We start from the raw sequence: 22,447 nt of genomic DNA on the forward strand, positions 1-22,447 counted from the left end.
TCTACGGCGATCAGAATAGTGTTGTATATAAGAAATATGTGGGTCTTCTTGATCCAGTGCATTCTTGGATAAATCATCTTTGCTTTGATTAGGAAGATCTGGAAAGGCGGAAATAATTGTAGATGCGTTTTTAACAGCAGATGCCAACATTTGGGCACCCCTTTCCATTATTGTACCTTTTTCTACTTCAATACTATCCCCATTTTTGTTTAAGTTATCGTTAGCAGTTTCATTTATTTCATTAATTATAAATGATGCAGGAGGATTCACAACAATAGAAAGTAAAGTTGAAGCATTATTAATAGTTGACACTATTCTGTGAGCAGCTGACATCAACATATCATCTTTTTCTTTTTTTAGCCTTCTTTCTCTTTCTGGCCCATTTTCTCTTTCTGGTCTATTTTCTCTTTCTGGCCTTTTTTCTCTTTCTGGCCTTTTTTCTTTTTCCGGCTTTCTTTCTTTTTCCGACCTAGCTCTAGCAGCAGTAGTAGGTTTCAAATCGATAAGCTTATTTAAGCTACCAGGAAAATTTGCTACAGCAGAAGCAGCTACAGAAGCATTTTGAATAGTAGATGCTATCCTGCGTGCGGTTAGCTTTATTAAATCATCCTTCTTGGTTTCATTTTTATCATATTCTTTTTTAATGTTCGACGAGTCATTCGACGCTTTGTCATTTGTTCTTTTACTTGAAATTGCAGATTTTTGCTTTTCAAAACTGATTTGATCCTGAATTCTTTCCATAAGTTTTAATAAATTTGATAAAGCGTTTTCATCGTCTAAGCTTTTTCTTCCCTTCCCTCCTGTAGTTCACGAAGTATTGATCCTTTACGATCTATTTCAGATTGACCATCGGGTGGAATTACGGACTTGGCGTCAATCTCTCCCGCTGCTAATCCTGGCTTAGCAGTAAAGGGAAGTTTTCCTGATCCATCAACGTATTTGAAACTTTCACTCCATTTTTCAAGCCATTTTTCTCCACTGGTAATCTGTAAAAAGTAAAAATTTCATCTACATTGATTAATTCTAGCATTTGCTTGCCTCCAAACTTTGAAATATAAAAGCAAAATGCTTCTAGGTGTATTGTCTTATTAGTAAGTATCTCAACGAGAATTAGTGTCGAAAACAGTAGATAACTTCGTTCAATTTGTTTGAAATAATTTATTACGATTTTATAATTTTTGTATGACATACGTTACATCGTCAGCAAATAAAATAGATTCAGTAAACAATTGGGATCCGTCAAATGGGCGGAGTTTAAAAAGCATGGCGGCGAGTGGTATGATATATAGTCCCTATAATATATAGTGAAATTGTGAATTATTTAAAATGCGACAAAATGATAAGTATCAGTAGAATAATATGATTGGATTGACAAAAATCATCGAAAAATAAGTTTCCTTGAAGGGGAGCGTGTATTTAATGCCTGTCATACCATAAAATTAGGAAAAAAGTCTGAAATAGGACATTATAGTAAAGTGAATTTTACTACTTTCTGTTTCTAATCCACATGAAATAAATAGTGAAATGTCTTTAAATGCAATGTTAATGCAAAGCAAACAAAGAAATTCGATTTTGGCAACGTGTCTATCACGTAGTGGTGAGCTATGCCGTGGATTCAGTTCAGCAAGTAGATATCTATCTATTTAAATGGACTTTGTTGAGCATAATGAATTCCACTAAATGTAGCACTGTACTACAGATGACGCTTACCGCGCCATTTGTAGGATTTCATGCAAAGCAGGTTTAGGTGACCGTTGCAAACATATTATTGCAACATTACTTTATTAGAACAAGTAAGGCCCTAACTTAAAAAAAATCATAACGTATTTTCAGTTTGGAGTTAGCTTAATTTGTTTTTACCAAAATTTTTAATGCTTTTGTACAGATTCAATTAATAAAGTAAATTTTCAATATTAAAAATAAGTATAATATCTGCCTACTTGGTAAAATATAATCGTTTACTTACACCAAAATGATGAGCAAATTGATATCATCCAAATATCTGCTTGATTTATTTTTTATAAAATGTTTCAAACATATTTTTTACGTATACAAGATAGTAAGTGCCATTTAGACTGTCAGATAGCGATAGAAAAAAACCAATTTTTTACAGTCTACCAGTGGTGGGGGACATATTTACAGCCACAAGCTACAGAACAATGTATTAAATAACATGTATAACGCATTAATGCATGTATAAACATTAACATTAGGTTGCTCAAAAAAGCAGCTTCTCAAAACAATTTTTTACAGTTTGACATAATTAATTTTTAACAGTGGATAATATGAAAAATTAATGTGAAATTTCATTTTCGAATTTTTATCCACTACAGACTACCTCAAGTTAATGAGGGAAAATTTGTTGCTGTTGTCACACTCTCGCCGGGAATCGAACCCGAGACCTTTGGCAACGAGAGATAAGATCACTTCATTTCTCGTTGCTTAGTGGTCAGAGCATTGGTGCGTAAACCCAAAGGTCCCGGCTTCGATTCCCGACGGAAGGTGCGACAACAGGAATACAAAAATTTCCCCTCATTAACTTGAGGTAGTTTGTAGTGGATGAAAGTTCGAAAATGAATTATCACATTAACTTTTTACAGTCTGCCATTCATTTCAATAGAAGGCAATACTTATTGGCAGACAGTTTTCTCAACTACAAGATTTTACGATAGTAATATTAGTTTACATAAAAATTATGTTTTAATAAGCTTTAACAGTTTGCAAAGAATAATTCAGAGTAACGTTAGCAAGATTTGATACATTTCACAGTATATTTACAGTAGTATTCTTAAAATAAATATTTTTTCTGTTTAATACCCATACATTGATTGACAACAATAGACTGAAAAAAAATTGTTTCGTTTGTTTTAAACAATGATATGTAAGTGTTGTCAAAAGGCACATAAAACTGAAACTTGCACCATCACAGATTGTCTGCTATTCAATATTTAGTGTATTTAATAACTAAATAACACAGGGAAACAATGGCAGAATGAAAATTGATTAATTTCTAGAACATATGATGAGTGGTCTGAATCGTGAAGAAACTAAACCTTTTTTACATTATATTGACACTTGTACCATTGTAAATCGTCTGCCATTTGACAGTTTGTCTATTTGATAACTTAACATTTCTAGGAAAGGAAAAAAAGGCAGACTGGAAAACATTGTTAATAACTATTGTTTTTTTTTTACAAATTGAATACAATTTTTCAGTTTTATTTATAATGTAATGTTCGTTGGTTTAACAAAATTAACTTCTAAGACTGATAACGACAAAACTATCTATTTACACTAATTATTAAAGAACTTAAAAACACTATTAAATTATTACTAAACTTAGGTGATGAATTTGATGATTTGAATGATTCACTGCGCTATTTATTTCACTGCTGCCACTGTCAATTTATTTCTCGATTCACTTCTGCAACGGTTAATTTATTTCTCCTTGCCTCTCGGCGATCGTCTCTTCCTTTAAATACTCTTTTGTTTACATTATGGAACAGACTGGAAATATCCGGATAGTTTATTTTTTCTTTGAACTGTTTCACTGCTTTCCCAGAACGCAGGTACGACACACACATTTACAAATACGGCGTACACGAAAAAAGACGCCCGCGGCTAGTCGGCGAATCGATAAGCCGATCACGCACACGTGTGCCCGATCTCACACAAACACACTCGTGCTCGCTACAATAAGTTCTATTAGTGTACCGTTCAAGTTAATCAATATTTTGCATTACGAAGTTTATACCAAAACAAATTATACACCGTAAGAAATTGTTCCGAGTTATGGGAACAAAATTTGTTAATTCACTAATATGCCTTTCATATACATATACAGACAAATCGTTTGTTATTTTAAGTTATTCTTGGCAGACTGTTAAAAATTGTTTCAAGTTACATAATGTTTATACAAACTAAAATTACGTGGTAAAATATAGCACTTAAGAAAACCGTCTACCAATAAACTTTAAAAATATTATAGAGAATTGCCTTCTATGAAAATGAATGGCAGGCTGTAAAAAGTTGTTATTAGAAGCTGTTTCTGTTTTAGCAAACTAATGTTAATGTTTAAATATGTATTAATACGTTATCCATGTTATTTAATACAATTGTTCTGCAGCTTGTGGCTGTAAAGATGTTCCCTATTATTGGCAGACTGTAAAATATTGTTTCTTTTTTATGACTCTATCTTACTGTCTAATTGGGAAGCAATGAAAAGAAAGTTGAATATTTTTAGTGATGGTACTATTGGAGCCTTTTACTATAAGATTAACTTTCTTTGGTTTTTGCACCAAGTGAAATCTTCGAAGGTTCCATAATGGGTCATTCATTAATTTATTCAAAGTTTTTTATCATAATATTAAAGAAATTTACGATTAACACTACGGTCCATAGACATTTCTACTGCATCTTAGTGGTATGCTTTGCCACCAGACGGAGTATGAAGGGTCCCAATTAGGCACCGAGAAAATTAATGGTACAAAAATTTTTGTTCCGATTATGATCCCTAGCGAAGTATTCTGTTTCCGGGGCAGAGGACGTAACCGAATAGCCAACTACTGTACTTTATTCTTCCAACTGAATTTTTACGCACACACACCCAAAAATATGCATTTACAAATAAAAAATAATTATCAAACATTAATGTTAAATAAACTTAATTTTATCCCACTATACATTACCTCAAGTTGAAGAGGTAAAACTGTTTGTTGCTGCTGTCACAGCTTCGCCAAGAATTGAACCCGAAAACAAATCGTGTAGGTCAAGAACATCGCAAAGGTCTTTTTTTATTATCGTTAGGGCAACAATCCTCTCCTTTTTAATGATGGACTTGGTCGAATTTTTAACTTTTTCAAGTAGACTAAAAAACCGAAAAGCTCGCTGTAATATTAACTGACAAAGACAAAAAGCTTCCCCAATATCTGTTTTATATTTAGCAGCTAAATTCATGATGCCTTGCATAGAAGAGCATATATCAACTAATGTCTCTAACCGCGTAAGCTCTTAGAACTTGTAATCAGGTGGATACAGTAGAATCAATTTTTCGGTATTTTCATTTGTCTTTTTTTTTGTCTTAAATGTTTGTAAGAATATTTGATATTGAATTCAAATGTTCTACACCAAAAAGTTTGTAATTTTATCTTAAGGGCTTAAAAATTCTTTTCTATAAAAGATATTTATATCAAAGCTCGCTGCATTGGATTCACAGTTACAAAAAATTATCAGTTTTTGTCGGAAATATTCGTTTTCGGGGATGTCTGAAAATCCTGTTCTCGATTAATTTTAATTTTTCTAGCAGTTTTAGCACATCCTATTAAGTTACGATATACGTTTTCCTGTTGTTTTATTGAAATTAGGAATTATCTAGGTAGACCTGCGAGAGTTCAGTGAACACAGAACTAAAGACTGATATTATTTTTAGGTTCCAACAGTAAAACTTCCTTATTCACGGTTTCTTTATTCGCCGGTTAAAAAATTGCAACCCAGTTCTTGTATTCGCGGTTAAAAATTTCATTATTCGCGGATGCAATCGGTAAACAGAAAAGGATTCACTGTCGTTTATTAAGGGGATTGATCGCAATCGACCGCTCGTACCTAGCGTGAATTTTTCCGAAAACATGGGTTTCTATTCTAAATATTGTGATTTAACGCTGCAAGATAAATATCTGATTTTGTGTATGGTAACAGACAAAGATTCACACTAACTCGATACGTTCTTTTTTTCAATAATATCGTCATTAAAAGCTTTTACAAGTGCTTAAAGTTGATGCTTTTTGTAGGACACGTATTCTCAGTAGAAATTAAAAAAATTAAAAATGGCCTTCGACAAGCTTTAAAGCAAAGCTTTATCTATCTTACTACAAAATTTCAAACCCCTGTTCCAAATATTAAACTCATGATAATTAGAACCGATAAGCATGTTTTTACTCTACGGCGCGTGTACTACTGAATCCCCTTAATGTATCGGCATCTCTTGAGTATGTACAGTTGGTACGTACCGAGGCAGCTTTTATGAAAGATGTAACAGAGTAAACAGAAAAGGATTCGGTGTTATTTTTCAACGTATCGGCATCTTTTAAGTACTAGTTCAAAATTGGCATCAATAGTCGTCTTCTAGGGCAATTTTATGCTGTGTTACAGAAACTGTATGTGATTTAATAAAATTATGGTATAGGAATAAAGAACTAAAAAATCATTACCTAATGAAATAAATAAAGCATTTAATTAAACAAAAAAGAAAGCTCACCAACCTATACACATATGTATCTACCTATCTGGCAAATTAATAAGGATATTTGGTAAAACTAACCAGCAATATTTATTACACAATTTCGTTTCGATTGCCACAAACGAGCAACTAAGTTAATAATTAAGAGAATTATGCGTTTTTCATAATAGAAATCCTTCAAAAATGTCAAACATAATGAAGGTGTACAAAACCTACTTAATTCCATTTCACTTTTACAGTCGATTGAGAAATAAAAATGAGTGATATGTTTACGAGATAAAGCTAATTGGTATATTAAAGTTAACAAACAGAAATTTATTGCCTTGTAACTTTAAGTTTTGGGCAGATAAACATAATTTCGTAGATACAATATCTACAATATATTTCTTGTTATATAATACTAATAAATATAATTTGTAGTGGGTAATCTACATTAGTAATTAAAGATCTCTTTAGGTAGCAACATGGCGAATGGGCATGTATGAACAGTTAACATTTTTGATGTACTACCCAATAACCTAATTTAATGTTAAATTGTGAGTTTTGGTTAATTGAAATGCGTACTAAAAAATAAAATAACTAAAGGTAACTAAAATTTAATTTTTTCTGTTTTAGAATCTATAGTAAAGTAGAAACAAATATTACTTATTGCTTTAAAAGGTTAATGGTACTGGAGCATTTTGATGTTAATAATATTTTCTTCAGCAAAGACATGTACAGTGGTGTACAAAGAATTTCAGGTTAGGACAAAAAGAATTTCTAAATTAGAAGCATTCCTGATGTCAGATGGGGAGCTAGAAAAGGAGTTGGAATTTAATATAAGTTGGAAAACATGTACAAGTATTAGAAAAAGAAGACTTTTTACTCTTTGTAGAAAAACGTGAAATTCATATAATTGGGACGACGTAAGCAAATGGTCTTAAGATTTCTTAATAATTGCGGTGACTATGGATCAGAGAGACGGAAATATTATATGAAGCAACTTTAATATGTTTAGTTTATCCTCAAGCGGTAAGGCAGTGTGTGGTCTAGTGAAGAGCGCGACGTTTTATTATTTTTTCAACTTAAGAATGACATTAGTGATTAGTATTAGTGAAATTCATTAAACACCATACAAAGCTTCACTTCTAATGTAGTCAGTTTTGACTGATACCTATTTTTGGGTTTTTAGCTATATTAGCGTAATGGTACCTTCGGTTAGAATACAAAAGAATACTTTTCATGTAATGCAGAAAAAACTGTATGTAAAATAACATGGCAAAATGAAATGGTTTCAACATCGGATAAGTAAGAGTGCGGGACGACTGGTCACACTGCTAACGCTCGCTAAAAAGTTCGAGCTCTTGCAGCCAAGCATTTCGCAAGTATAATGTGTGCGTATAATGGTTTCAAAGAAAAGATACACGTGTTGAAAAAAATAAAAAAGTTTATTGTGTAACTCTCCTTATGACTAAAAGTACAGGGTGATTTTAGTTCTAGTGATATCAATTACTAAAATTCAGTGCTTCAGTGCTAGAATGTAAAGTGACACTAGTGGTCGAATTTTGACTACAGGTGATACTGCTACAATTAAATTATAAATTACTAGGTTTTAGCGACAGCTTCGTTTGCGTTGATGTCGTAAATATGTGTGAAAGATCATCGACGATCATATAAAACTAATTTATCTATTCTTCGATATATATATGTTAGCGGAGGGTGGAATTTATGTTGGCGAAGGGTGGAATTTCCCTGTTCGTAACCTGATTACATAAGGGCCATCTGGAAACGCACGCATAGACGCAAGATACATTTGCGCAACAGACACTTATCCTGCACCCTGCAGGGGCAAGGTGAAAAAGTCAGTCGTAGAAGGACGGATGTAAAAACTTGTATCTACTAAGTGTAAACGGGGTAGATATAAATTGTTAAAATTGAGTGTTGTTATTAGTTAATAGTTAGTCGTCCTAAAATCAACAAGAATAGTATCTTTACATCAGGAGTGGGATAGTTTTCCGCTGCCCTAGAAGTAAAAACAAAACCAAAATAAGTTACTAAAATGGCCAAAGAGAATCGTTCCTGTTTCGAAGGCGAAGATGCTGTAGTAGTGGAATCTGAAAGAGACGAGTCCTCATCACCAAGTCCCAAGAGACTGAAAGTACAATGGCAGGAAACGTTGATTAGTTTAAAAGCTACGCAACAGCAACAGCTCGCAGAGTTAACACGGCAATCAAAGATGGCAACTTCGGCGTCAGCGTCGCCAACGCCCAACGTTTCCGTAGCCGAAAGTTCAAACGCGCGATCGCTCGTAGCTAGTCACATGTACACATCGTTTAAATTGACGGACTACGATCCAGATAAGAGCGCATCCTTCATGGAGGAATGGCTGAGCGTTGCCCAAAGGCTCAAGGAAGAGTTGAATGCAAGCGATAATTTGATGATAGCAAAAGCCAGTGAAGCACTTAAAAATCGCGGTTATCGCTACTGCTGCGACTGGAGACCCCTGTGCCGCACTTGAGAAAACTTTTGTACTGACCTTACCGTTGCTTTTCCTGACCAAGAGACGCATATAAGGCCGCCACGTTGAGAAGCCGCGATTGTGACATATCGTGCGAATACTGGAATCAAAAACTGCGGAGCATTAGCAGATTCCATGATCAGCTGCCGTGGAACAACATATTGAGCATGATCGAATACGGTTTGCATAACGCAGAGGCACGTTCCACCCTGCATATACAAAAACCCAAGTCGCAACGCGAATTGTTGCAATTACTAGACGAATTCGATGCACGCTCTACCGAATCATCGCCGATAGAGAAGCTGCATTCACATCGATAACATTCCAAAACTTTCTTGCGGAAGCACGAATACGCATAGGAAGTAGCGCACGAAAGCAGACTCAGCGGTTTAACACAGTGAGACTTACTGCAAGATTGTTTGATGTGGGAGACCTGGTAACTGTGAACGATTCTCAGCTTGCTGGTGAAAGTAAATTGAAGTCTACGTATAAAGGTCCATATACTGCCCGAACCCTACTTCCGAACGAGAGGCATGCGTTGCAAAAACGAGGTGACAAAATTACTGTGGCTGCTCACGAACAATTAGGATGCTGGCCTTCCAGTCAGTAAAAGGGTATGTAATATTAAATAGTGTATAACTGCTATTTGAAGTAAGATATGAAGTTAAGTGCACGGTAGGGCGTGTACCTCGGAACTTCATACAAAAAAATAATGTTAATAAGTAAAATATGAAGTTAAGTGTACGGTAGGGCGTGTACCTCGGAACTTCATACAAAATAATAATGTTAATAAATAAAATATGAAGTTAAGTGCACGGTAGGGCGTGTACCTCGGAACTTCATGCAAAAAAATAATGTTAATAAGTAAAATATGAAGTTAAGTGTACGGTAGGGCGTGTACCTCGGAACTTCATACAAAAAAATAATGTTAATAAGTAAAATATGAAGTTAAGTGTACGGTAGGGCGTGTACCTCGGAACTTCATACAAAATAATAATGTTAATAAATAAAATATGAAGTTAAGTGCACGGTAGGGCGTGTACCTCGGAACTTCATGCAAAAAAATAATGTTAATAAGTAAAATATGAAGTTAAGTGTACGGTAGGGCGTGTACCTCGGAACTTCATACAAAAAAATAATGTTAATAAGTAAAATATGAAGTTAAGTGTACGGTAGGGCGTGTACCTCGGAACTTCATACAAAATAATAATGTTAATAAATAAAATATGAAGTTAAGTGCACGGTAGGGCGTGTACCTCTGAACTTCATGCAAAAAAATAATGTTAATAAGTAAAATATGAAGTTAAGTGTACGGTAGGGCGTGTACCTCGGAACTTCATACAAAAAAATNTTGAATACTTACTATTAAATAACTTACAATATTGCATTAATTTTGATTGGAAAACAAACACTTGTTAAAAGAATTGGAATTTGGGAATTATATCCACTTATGTCTCCAAGTATGTGACTCAGAAAACCTTAACCTTAGGTATATTTGAATAGGAGTATCCAGATATTTGGATAGCCAGATACTTAAAAAATTGAAAAATCAAATATTTGAATATTCAAAATTGTAAATTGGATATTTGAATAATTGAATACCTATTTAAGTTTCAAACAATTAGAATACAATTTCGAGACCCAAATTAGGTTTAGAGTGTTGGGGAGAGTAAAAACCATTGTTCCAGTCAAATGGTTGCCCCCTTAAAATGAAGAAATTCAATCGGCTATTATTTTTTTAATGTAATGAACGTTTTAAGATATTAAACAGAAACAATTGGTTTTTACATACAACAAATTAGAATTTAAATGTAAGTAATTGAGGTATAAAATAATATAATTAGATTATTACTTACACACATATATCCTGCTTATTATGTAATAGTTTTAGTTAGTTATATTCACCTATGGTCCACAGACTAAGCATTCGACTACATTCAGTCAAGAGGGACAGTTTAATTCTGCCTTTGCAACAAACTTTTTGATTGATTTCTTTTATCTAATATCTACTTTTGCATTCATATATTAATTGGTTAAATAACCTATATTATGGTTATTTTTGGTTATATTTTGGCTGTCACCGCCTCCAAAAATTACTGATTATAAATTGTAAAAGCATCAATGATTTCGTCGATTGTTCTGCAATGCACTATGCTTTGAAGAAATGAAAATATAATTTTCTACTTTTTGTGTTTTTGTACTTGTAGGTATAGTTTTGAAGTCGATTTTTGTTTTTTTTTCTAAAAATTAACCTGATTTTAACTGTGTATATATTTTTCATTTTTATTGATTTTTTCCGAAAGCACTGAATCGATTTTGATAAAATTTATATGGGACCACCTTTGAACCTGACCTACCAAACAAAAAAAAACATCAAACTCAAAAAACATACAGTCAAATTGAGAAGCTCCTACTTTTTTGAAGTCGGATAAAAAAATTAAGACTCCCGAAAATTCAAGACCAAGATCAAGGCCGAACGAACAAGACCAAGCCTAGAAAACAATATCGAACGAACAAGACCAAGGCTAAAACCAAGATCGAATATGCATGAACAAGACCAAATACAAAAAAAAGAAAATTTTTCACTGTTTGAGGGATCTACAAGAATGTCCTCAGAGTAAATGTTCTTTGTTCCTATGTCTGGAAAACATATGGTTGAAATATAGGGATAAACTATTTTTTCTTCTATACATTTCTTACTTCTTTCAGGTACTTTGTAGGTACTATTTTGTTCACTAATCGTAAAAGGTCAAATTATACTTTGGAGGAAGGATCAATGTATGCCTTGGAGGAAGGGTAAGTTCTCGATATTTCATAACTTCCACCATTATTGACACTATCTTCTTTAAAACTGATGACAAGCTCACTTGTATGACAGAAAATTTCAGCATTTAAGGCAATTATTGTGCCTTAGAAGAGATATTAAAGAATACGTACCTAAGTATCAGATTAAATGAGCAACAGCAAGACCAACAACAAGATAATATTAGCAACACTAAGACTAGAAGTATTTGAGCAAGAATAAGACCAATATCAAGAGTGGGACGTCTTGGCCTTGTTCTTGCTTTGCTCATCACTATGTTGCTGTAAAAAACTCGCCAATAATTACAAACAAAATAATGTAAATAATATTGGGGTCGTCGATAAAATACATCACTCAGAACTTCACCTTTTTGGAGCCCTCACCCATCCGTTGTCACGTAAGTTACACATTCAACGACCCCCCTTGACAAACGAATTCCCAAACACATTTCTTAAAACTCCTTCCCCCATTGTCATCTACCTCTTCCACCTCCCTATTTGTGAACGTATTTTATGAGCAACCCCACTGTATTTCTCTTAATTCTTAGTAATCGGAGTTGCTGTTAAAAGATAACATTGAAACACTTCTTGCACGTGATAATTTCAGTTTAAAATGCTGTACATTTTTCGGCTGCATTATTGATTTTAAAAATATCAAAATGGGATTTACCGCCCTGCATTATCGAAGCAAAGCGTCTTTCCAAAAATCATCAGAATACTCTTAGAATAAACCTGCAAATATCGCCTTGATGTTTAACTGTATGTTTAATAAACACTCTGTGTATAAGTGACTTCTTTATAATATCTATCATTTATGTCTTCCTCATTTTTACGGGCCTGAGAGTTCCATTCTTTAATTAGGCGTTTTAGCAATCGCTTAATTCCAAAAAGTCAGATTTCGATAGAAGAGTAAGTGCATAAATTATTATCAGAAGCGTAGATACGTAAAGGTCATCATCATAAGGTCTTTAGTGCTAAGACTGGTTCGAGACGCACCTCCACCTTTTCCTATCCTGAGCTGATCTTCGCATTTCCCTAAAACTAGAACAACCCACATCCTTAACTACTTGCAAACAATAATCTAATCTAGGTCTACCTCTACTCCTCTTAACTCCCGTTTCTGCTTCTAATATGTCTCTGACTAGACTTTCGTACCTGAGAAGGTGTCCTACTAACCTATCTCGTCTATTTCTTATTGGCTTCCATAGAGTGCTCTGTTCTCCTATTTTTTCTAATACCTCTTCATTTCTAACCTTTTCTACNTAGTAATCACTAATTTGGGTTTAAAAGAAATAGAGAAACGCTGGAGGTATACGGGTAACAATACAAAAAACGATAGAAAAAAGAAAAAGGGCATATATAGAATTTGTAGAAGTAAATATTAGGAAGGGAGTCAGGCAAAGATGGACACTGTCACCATTAGCTTTTAATCTATACATCGAAGACGCGATCAACATCATTTAAGACAGTACAACTGTACGATACGAAAAATTAGAAAAAGTGGCCGATTGCAGGTATCTAGGAAGTCAGATAAGCCAGGACGGAAGAAGTAGTAGGAATATAAAGTAGAGGATAGCGCAAGGGTTAATTTAGAAATTCGAAAAAGCTTGTTAAAGGTGTATGTTTGGAGAACGACACTGTACGGGTGCGAAACATGGACAGTGGGCGTAGCGGCAAAGAAAAGGTTGGAAGCGTGCGAAATGTGGTGTTACAGACGAATATAAAGTAACGTAAAAAAAAAATGGTATAATAAGTAACCTGCACAGTTGAAAGCACAGTCACGCATGTACTTCTGAAATTTCCAATTTCTTGTAATGTAATTATATTAATTTTCGTTGACAGAACAACCTGGAACAATTTAATGCGAGACTAGCTATAGGTGGTAGTTAGTGTTTGATATGTGATGTCAATTTTATGTTTAGTTTCGACCGCAATGATTAGTATGACGCTATGAATGTTTGAGAAATATAATTTTTGTGATTGTGCTATAAGAGAATTGAAAGCAGACTGAAGTACTATATGTCCTATTATTTTCGTAGTATACTTCACAATGGCCTAAATAAAAACGCATAATTAACTAGTAGTGTCTTACAACAAAAAGTCTGCTTCGCAATTTCTCTAAATTACAGAAGAAACGATAATACCACGTCGCGAGGGCGCTCCATTGCAGGATGGCCGTGTTAGCGGAGGGCGGAATTTATGTTGGCGAAGGGTGGAATTTCCCTGTTCGTAACCTGATTACATAAGGGCCATCTGGAAACGCACGCACAGGCGCAAGGTATATTTGCGTAACAGGCACTTATCCTGCACCCTGCAGGGGAAGGTGAAAAAGTTAGTCGTAGAAGGACGGATGTAAAAACTTGTATCTACTAAGTGTAAACGGGGTAGATATAAATTGTTAAAATTGAGTGTTGTTATTAGTTAATAGTTAGTCGTCCTAAAATCAACAAGAATAGTATCTTTACATATATATATTTGAATGAGAAAAACAAAANATCAAAAATTTAGACTACTTCTAGGTGACGGAAAATTGAAAATTAGCATCAAGGTATATCATTGGGTGAAAGTATACAAATGAAAAAATTTGAATAATACAAATTGTCGTTTTTGATAACATTATTGGTACGGCTACATTCAAGTAATAAATAACTTAATTTCTTATGCTTCTTATTTTACACGTACCTACATATTGTTTAACACCTCATTAAGGCGTTCAAAAATTGATAATGCATATGCTACATGTTTCTCATTATTTTTCATTCAAAGTACCTTGTCAAAAATTTATAATTAATGACTGTAGAATTCCATGACATTACACAGCTTGTTCAAGATTGTACTTCACATAAACGTGTTCCTTTAATGCTGAGCAACTTTTAGCGCAAACCAGAGGGTATCTTTAAAGTAGACACTTTTTGAAAGAGTATTCTCACATTGCGCCTTTTTTGTTTCAAAGTATCTAAAATAGGTGTAAAAGAATAACATACCTGTTTCTTATCAGAATGTTTGGAGTACAATTCCCGTATAAGGTCGTCAGGAGGACTCCTTTTTCTATTTTGTCCATTTTTGTCGGGCTGATTAGCCAGAGGACGTGTATTGGTTTGGGGACCCAGTTCTACAAGAAACTGGACATCGGCCCTGTCTCCCAGTCGGAATCCATACCCCAACCTAGAATCAGTTCCTTTTTTTATCGTTGGGATATTTGAATATATGATAGACAGTATCGATGGAACCTCATCCGGAACGATGAGGGCTTGGATATCTGAAATTAAAATTACAGATAACGTAATTTTAGTTTTTGGGCTCGAGTTGTAAGCATTATTCATAATCACAAGTACGTTTAACAGCTTTAATAACTTATAGTAATATATACAATCCTAATAAAATAATTCATTCAAATGGATCTTATTTATAAATGGTGCATCTCATTCACGAGGTCTCACAAGTTGTGTAGTTCTCGCAAAACTTGTAAAATTACGCTTTAATAAAGAACTTTCTAGTTTGTCTTTTATTCTTTTTTATGAAAAGGAGGTGCTTAAAAGGACTTGTTTATTGGGTTTCGAATATCCAATATGTCCGACTGGAGTCCAATCCATAATCGAGTTGGATACAGTCGTTAATTATACCTTTTGCAAGTAACGGCTATATTACTTATACCTTGAAGGTTAGGTTATGGGTGGGAGGGTTGCTTTTGATTAAATATCAATTCATGGTAACCCTCGCTAATACCGACTGACTACTTGTTTTCTTGGTTCAAGTTTTCTGCAGTTTCCTTCGATCATTTAGGGAATGCTGGGGCAGCAACGCTCCAAAGATAATATTTAACTTCTTTTCTGTCTCCATATCATTTCTCTTCATCTATCTACCTGTTTCTAAAAAGACATTGAGGAGGTTCTTCGGTTCTACCCTCTGGCTTTGCATCAGAATGTGTGTCGGAGTGACTTACTATCATAAAGCGTTAAACAAGAGATTCTAATGTCATCTAGAATATTAACAAATTTTAGGGTAGTGTTAGGACAATGGGGATCATACACTCCACTAGGAACAGAGGGGATATACAGAAGATTAAAATACCTTATTTTTTTTAATTACATCATCAAGATTATTTATATAAATGTAGACCTCGATATATTTAGTTGGTTGGGACAGTGTGAGTGGCGGACGACGGCAAAGTGGTTACAAAGGAGTGTTATTTGAAATATGAAAATTTCATCATCATCATCATAAGGTCGTCAGTCCCAAGACTGGTTGGACACGCACCTTCACTCTTTCCTATCCTGAGCTAAACTTCGCATTTCCCTAAAACTAGAACAACCCACACCCTTATTTGCAAACAGTAATATAACCGAGGTCTACCTCTACCCCTCCTAACTCCTGCTTCTGCCGCTAATATGTCTCTGACTAGACCTTCATGCCTAAGAAGGTGTCCTACCAACTTATCTCGTCTATTTTTTATTGATTTACATAGAGTTCTCTGTTCTCCTATTCTTTTTAATACCTCTTCATTTCTAACCTTTTCTACCCACGTTATCTTCATCATTCGCCTATAACACCACATTTCGAACGCTTCGCACCCGTATAACGCCGCGCTCGAAACATATACCTTTAACAACCTTTTTCGAATTTCTAAATTAACCGTTCGCGAGCATAGAAGTGACTTCTTTTTATTAAAGGCGGCACGACCCTGCGCTATCCCCTGCTTTATATCCCTACTACTCCTTCCATCCTGACTTCCTAGATATCTAAAATCAGCAACTTCTTTTAATTTTTCGTCTCCTATCTTTATATTCGCTCTTTGCCTACTTTTTCTTCCCTTGCATACCGGTATTTTAGTTTTACTTTTATTTATTTTCATACAGTACTGATTTGTCAGTACCTCTTCCATTTTATTTAAAGCTATCTCTAGGTCCTCCTTGCTAGATGCTAATATTGCTATATCATCTGCAAATCTAAGCATACTAATCTTTTGCCCTTGTATATCTATCCCTACAGTTGTACTGTCTTTAATGATGATGATTGCGTCTTCGATGTATACATTAAAAAGTAGCGGTGACAGTGTACATCCCTGACTGACTCCCTTCCTAATATTTACTTCTCTACGTTGCAGCCCCATCTCTATAACTGCCTGTTGCTCTTTATACAAAGTAGGTATCACTCTTCTATCTTTGTAACTCGTCACTACATTTTTAAGTATATTTAACATTTTGTCCAATTTAACATTGTCAAATGCTTTTTCCTAAATCCACAAATCCTATGTACGCGCTCTTTCCTTCTTCTATCGTTTCCTCTATTGTTACACGTAAAGCTAGAATGGCCTCCCGCGTTCCCCTATTTCTCCTAAACCCAAATTCTTCTTCCGCCCTTTTTTCCATCCTCCTCTGTACAATTCTAGTTAAGATTTTTGACGCATGGGAAGTTAAGCTAATTGTTTGAAATGTCTCGCACCTATCCGCGCCCCTCTTTTTAGGTAATGTTACTACTACGTTCAGTTTATAATCCTCTGGGACTTTCCCCGTCTCGTAAATGTGACTAACTAGCTTAACATTTCTAACCTTTTGTCCTGAATGTTTTAGAATTTCCCCGTGTATCCCATCTGCATCTGGCGCCTTATTATTCTTTAAGTTTTTTAATGCTACATGGAACACTTCTCTCATTATGGGATAACCAAGCTCATCTATCTCCACACTATCTTCCTTCTCTAATATACCTCCTAACTCAGGGCCTGCGTAAAGGTTCTCTCAATACTCTTTCCACCTATTTGCCTTTTCTTCATTTTCTATCAAAATGACCCCTGCCTCGTTTCTTATATTATTACTACTGTATCCTTGAATGAAAATTTATATAATTTAATTTCAAAGTGAAAATCAATTAGTAACCTTAAATGTTACCTTGATATTCTCCTTCGAGTTTATTTAAAGGTCAAATAATCTATTTCAGTGGAATACATAAATTTTGACTTCCGCAATGGAATGGTCGGGAAATTTAATAATCGGAAATCCCTTTGAAGCTGTCTTACTCTCAATTTTTCATATTCCGAATGCCACTTGCATTGCAGTAGACAGTATTTGTCAATTTCACTTCAATTTGCTATCCCTTTTATTTCAGCTTACGTGTCCGTCTTTCTTTAATCCAACTAAATAAAGAGGCGAGATTATTCTTTTGTAAATTTTTAAGTTTTCTATCTCGATGATGCTCTTAAAAGAAAGAAATAAGTGGCTTACACCCTCTGCGTCTACTCCCAAAATATTTCTTAACTTCTACAACCGTTTAAGCTTGATTTTCACTATGCGAAAGTTGATGGCCAACAACCGCCCGTCATATGCCCTTCAGTTTTATGTTGTAGTCTCATTATGTAACAATGACCGTCAGCTTTTCGCCAATTTTTTGGATAGATAGCACGTTTTCGTCACGAAGTTTAAAAACTACTACTCTTTTACTGGAAGAAGACAACAGGGAGATGATAAAGAAAAGGAAAACAAGTAAAGCGGAAATATAAAGCCTTTTTCCATATTTTTTCTTTTGTATTGCTGTCACTATAATGTTTTTGGTTTAAATTATATAAACACTTAAAAGTTTGTTCTAAAAGAATTAATTTTTTGTATTTTTACCTAATAAAATCACATATTTGCTGGTTACTAACAGGTTATATAAATTACTTCAAGGTAATGAGGAAAAATTGTTGCTGTTGTCAAAGGTGGCGGGTTTGATGGCCGGCGTAGGTGTCACAACAGCAACAATTTTCCCTCATTAATTTGAGGTAATTTATAGTGGATATTGGATAAAAAAAAAGATGGATTGAATGTATTCTACAAATCCAGGAACGACCGTCTCAAGCAGACAACGTCACGTCATTGTTTTTCAGAAGATCTCGTGTCGAACTTGACTCTAACCTGACTACTTAAAAATGGATGGCATGTGGAAGTCTGGATCCAATTCAACCACATTAGTTTTTATATAGTGTAGTGAATATTATTTTCGAGCGAATAATTAGTTGCTAATATGTGGACATTAATGTCATGGGAAAACCTAAATAAGTACCAATTAATGCATTCGCAACACCATTTAAAATGTAACACAATAACAAAGTAGTTGTTCAATATCTGAATTTTTATAAATGCATGACTCTGAATAATCAAATATTTAAATATCCAAATATTAAATTTTCAATTCAAATATGAATATCTGAAATCTTGATATATTATATGATGATTTGAATACTTACTATTAAATAACTTACAATATTGCATTAATTTTGATTGGAAAACAAACACTTGTTAAAAGAATTGGAATTTGGGAATTATATCCACTTATGTCTCCAAGTATGTGACTCAGAAAACCTTAACCTTAGGTATATTTGAATAGGAGTATCCAGATATTTGGATAGCCAGATACTTAAAAAATTGAAAAATCAAATATTTGAATATTCAAAATTGTAAATTGGATATTTGAATAATTGAATACCTATTTAAGTTTCAAACAATTAGAATACAATTTCGAGACCCAAATTAGGTTTAGAGTGTTGGGGAGAGTAAAAACCATTGTTCCAGTCAAATGGTTGCCCCCTTAAAATGAAGAAATTCAATCGGCTATTATTTTTTTAATGTAATGAACGTTTTAAGATATTAAACAGAAACAATTGGTTTTTACATACAACAAATTAGAATTTAAATGTAAGTAATTGAGGTATAAAATAATATAATTAGATTATTACTTACACACATATATCCTGCTTATTATGTAATAGTTTTAGTTAGTTATATTCACCTATGGTCCACAGACTAAGCATTCGACTACATTCAGTCAAGAGGGACAGTTTAATTCTGCCTTTGCAACAAACTTTTTGATTGATTTCTTTTATCTAATATCTACTTTTGCATTCATATATTAATTGGTTAAATAACCTATATTATGGTTATTTTTGGTTATATTTTGGCTGTCACCGCCTCCAAAAATTACTGATTATAAATTGTAAAAGCATCAATGATTTCGTCGATTGTTCTGCAATGCACTATGCTTTGAAGAAATGAAAATATAATTTTCTACTTTTTGTGTTTTTGTACTTGTAGGTATAGTTTTGAAGTCGATTTTTGTTTTTTTTTCTAAAAATTAACCTGATTTTAACTGTGTATATATTTTTCATTTTTATTGATTTTTTCCGAAAGCACTGAATCGATTTTGATAAAATTTATATGGGACCACCTTTGAACCTGACCTACCAAACAAAAAAAAACATCAAACTCAAAAAACATACAGTCAAATTGAGAAGCTCCTACTTTTTTGAAGTCGGATAAAAAAATTAAGACTCCCGAAAATTCAAGACCAAGATCAAGGCCGAACGAACAAGACCAAGCCTAGAAAACAATATCGAACGAACAAGACCAAGGCTAAAACCAAGATCGAATATGCATGAACAAGACCAAATACAAAAAAAAGAAAATTTTTCACTGTTTGAGGGATCTACAAGAATGTCCTCAGAGTAAATGTTCTTTGTTCCTATGTCTGGAAAACATATGGTTGAAATATAGGGATAAACTATTTTTTCTTCTATACATTTCTTACTTCTTTCAGGTACTTTGTAGGTACTATTTTGTTCACTAATCGTAAAAGGTCAAATTATACTTTGGAGGAAGGATCAATGTATGCCTTGGAGGAAGGGTAAGTTCTCGATATTTCATAACTTCCACCATTATTGACACTATCTTCTTTAAAACTGATGACAAGCTCACTTGTATGACAGAAAATTTCAGCATTTAAGGCAATTATTGTGCCTTAGAAGAGATATTAAAGAATACGTACCTAAGTATCAGATTAAATGAGCAACAGCAAGACCAACAACAAGATAATATTAGCAACACTAAGACTAGAAGTATTTGAGCAAGAATAAGACCAATATCAAGAGTGGGACGTCTTGGCCTTGTTCTTGCTTTGCTCATCACTATGTTGCTGTAAAAAACTCGCCAATAATTACAAACAAAATAATGTAAATAATATTGGGGTCGTCGATAAAATACATCACTCAGAACTTCACCTTTTTGGAGCCCTCACCCATCCGTTGTCACGTAAGTTACACATTCAACGACCCCCCTTGACAAACGAATTCCCAAACACATTTCTTAAAACTCCTTCCCCCATTGTCATCTACCTCTTCCACCTCCCTATTTGTGAACGTATTTTATGAGCAACCCCACTGTATTTCTCTTAATTCTTAGTAATCGGAGTTGCTGTTAAAAGATAACATTGAAACACTTCTTGCACGTGATAATTTCAGTTTAAAATGCTGTACATTTTTCGGCTGCATTATTGATTTTAAAAATATCAAAATGGGATTTACCGCCCTGCATTATCGAAGCAAAGCGTCTTTCCAAAAATCATCAGAATACTCTTAGAATAAACCTGCAAATATCGCCTTGATGTTTAACTGTATGTTTAATAAACACTCTGTGTATAAGTGACTTCTTTATAATATCTATCATTTATGTCTTCCTCATTTTTACGGGCCTGAGAGTTCCATTCTTTAATTAGGCGTTTTAGCAATCGCTTAATTCCAAAAAGTCAGATTTCGATAGAAGAGTAAGTGCATAAATTATTATCAGAAGCGTAGATACGTAAAGGTCATCATCATAAGGTCTTTAGTGCTAAGACTGGTTCGAGACGCACCTCCACCTTTTCCTATCCTGAGCTGATCTTCGCATTTCCCTAAAACTAGAACAGCCCACATCCTTAACTATTTGCGAAGAGTAATCTAATCTAGGTCTACCTCTACCCCTCCTAACTCCTGTTTCTGCCTCTAATATGTCTCTGACTAGACTTTCGTACCTGAGAAGGTGTCCTACTAACCTATCTCGTCTATTTCTTATTGGCTTCCATAGAGTTCTCTGTTCTCCTATTCTTTTTAATACCTCTTCATTTCTAACCTTTTCTAGCCACGATATCCTCATCATCCGCCTATAACACCACATTTCGAACGCTTCTAACCTTTTCTTTTCCGCCGCTCCCACTGTCCATGTTTCGCACCCGTACAACGCCGTGCTCCAAACATACACCTTTAAAACCCATGATACAGAAAATTTACCCAATTCAAAAATAAACTCACTCAAGTAATTGCAGTAGAGAGAAAACACCTTTCATCCTTTGACTATTACAAAGCCTGTATGTGAACCCCCTGCTTTTGTAGTCCTTCTTAACTATCTTAACATATGTAAATAACGGGGTTAGGGGAAGATGGATAGAAATTAGTTAGGTATTAAATTTAATAATTATTTTTTTTTTAATAAAAATAAAACCAAACATTTATTTCTTATTAAAAAAAAATAAAATTCTAAGTCAGATCATTCACTCTATTCTGTTTCCGATTTTCTGTCTGTTTGTCAAGAAGGCATTTAATGTAGTTTACGTTTTCCTTTTGCGTTCTGTTAGAAGTTGTCGATAAGTGGATAAAACATCTACAAGACCCCATCTTGCTTTCGAACTTCTGTAAAAATTTGGATCATTTTCAACAAATTGGTCCATAAAACCTAGCTCTGTGCACAATTTCGGGGAATCCCCGGGTAGAAATAAAAGAGCGCTAAGCCGAAACAGCGTTAAGCGGGGTCTTACTGTACATTAGAATCATACTTGTATGATCGAAGATTTTTCTTTGACTTAATAATATGACCAGGCTGGTTCTTACTTATATTTTTCAAGGTTAGCAATTATAAGTTTAGTGGTACATAAACAGCTAAATAATTAATAACTTTAATTTTTTAGTGAATTGCAACAAAAACAATGCAAGAACTTCTACCTTCTTAATTTAATTTTTGGTTAAATAAAATAATTCGAAGTGGTCATTATTCTGTCGAAACTGCCAGACGCGGATCGCGATTTCGATCTTTTTGGATCTCATCAGCGCGTCGCAGGCAGCTCCGACAGAACACAGA

The 22,447-nt window shown here is 34.1% G+C and overlaps 1 protein-coding gene across 1 annotated transcript in view; it reads right to left on the reverse strand.

Moving 5' to 3' along the window:
• Nucleotides 1-8,751: 8,751 nt before the first annotated feature.
• Nucleotides 8,752-22,447, reverse strand: part of LOC108737273 — a 17,539-nt gene continuing 3,843 nt past the window's right edge. Inside the window, exons 2-3 of the mRNA XM_018470014.1 lie at nt 14,519-14,793; nt 8,752-8,832 (exon numbers count right to left, since the gene is read on the reverse strand). Of these exons, the coding sequence (XP_018325516.1) occupies nt 8,752-8,832; nt 14,519-14,793 (356 nt within the window). The remainder of the gene's footprint in view (nt 8,833-14,518; nt 14,794-22,447) is intronic.

The sequence above is a fragment of the Agrilus planipennis genome, unplaced genomic scaffold (genome assembly GCF_000699045.2).
Source record: "Agrilus planipennis isolate EAB-ADULT unplaced genomic scaffold, Apla_2.0 scaffold136, whole genome shotgun sequence".
NCBI classification, from domain to species: domain Eukaryota; kingdom Metazoa; phylum Arthropoda; class Insecta; order Coleoptera; family Buprestidae; genus Agrilus; species Agrilus planipennis.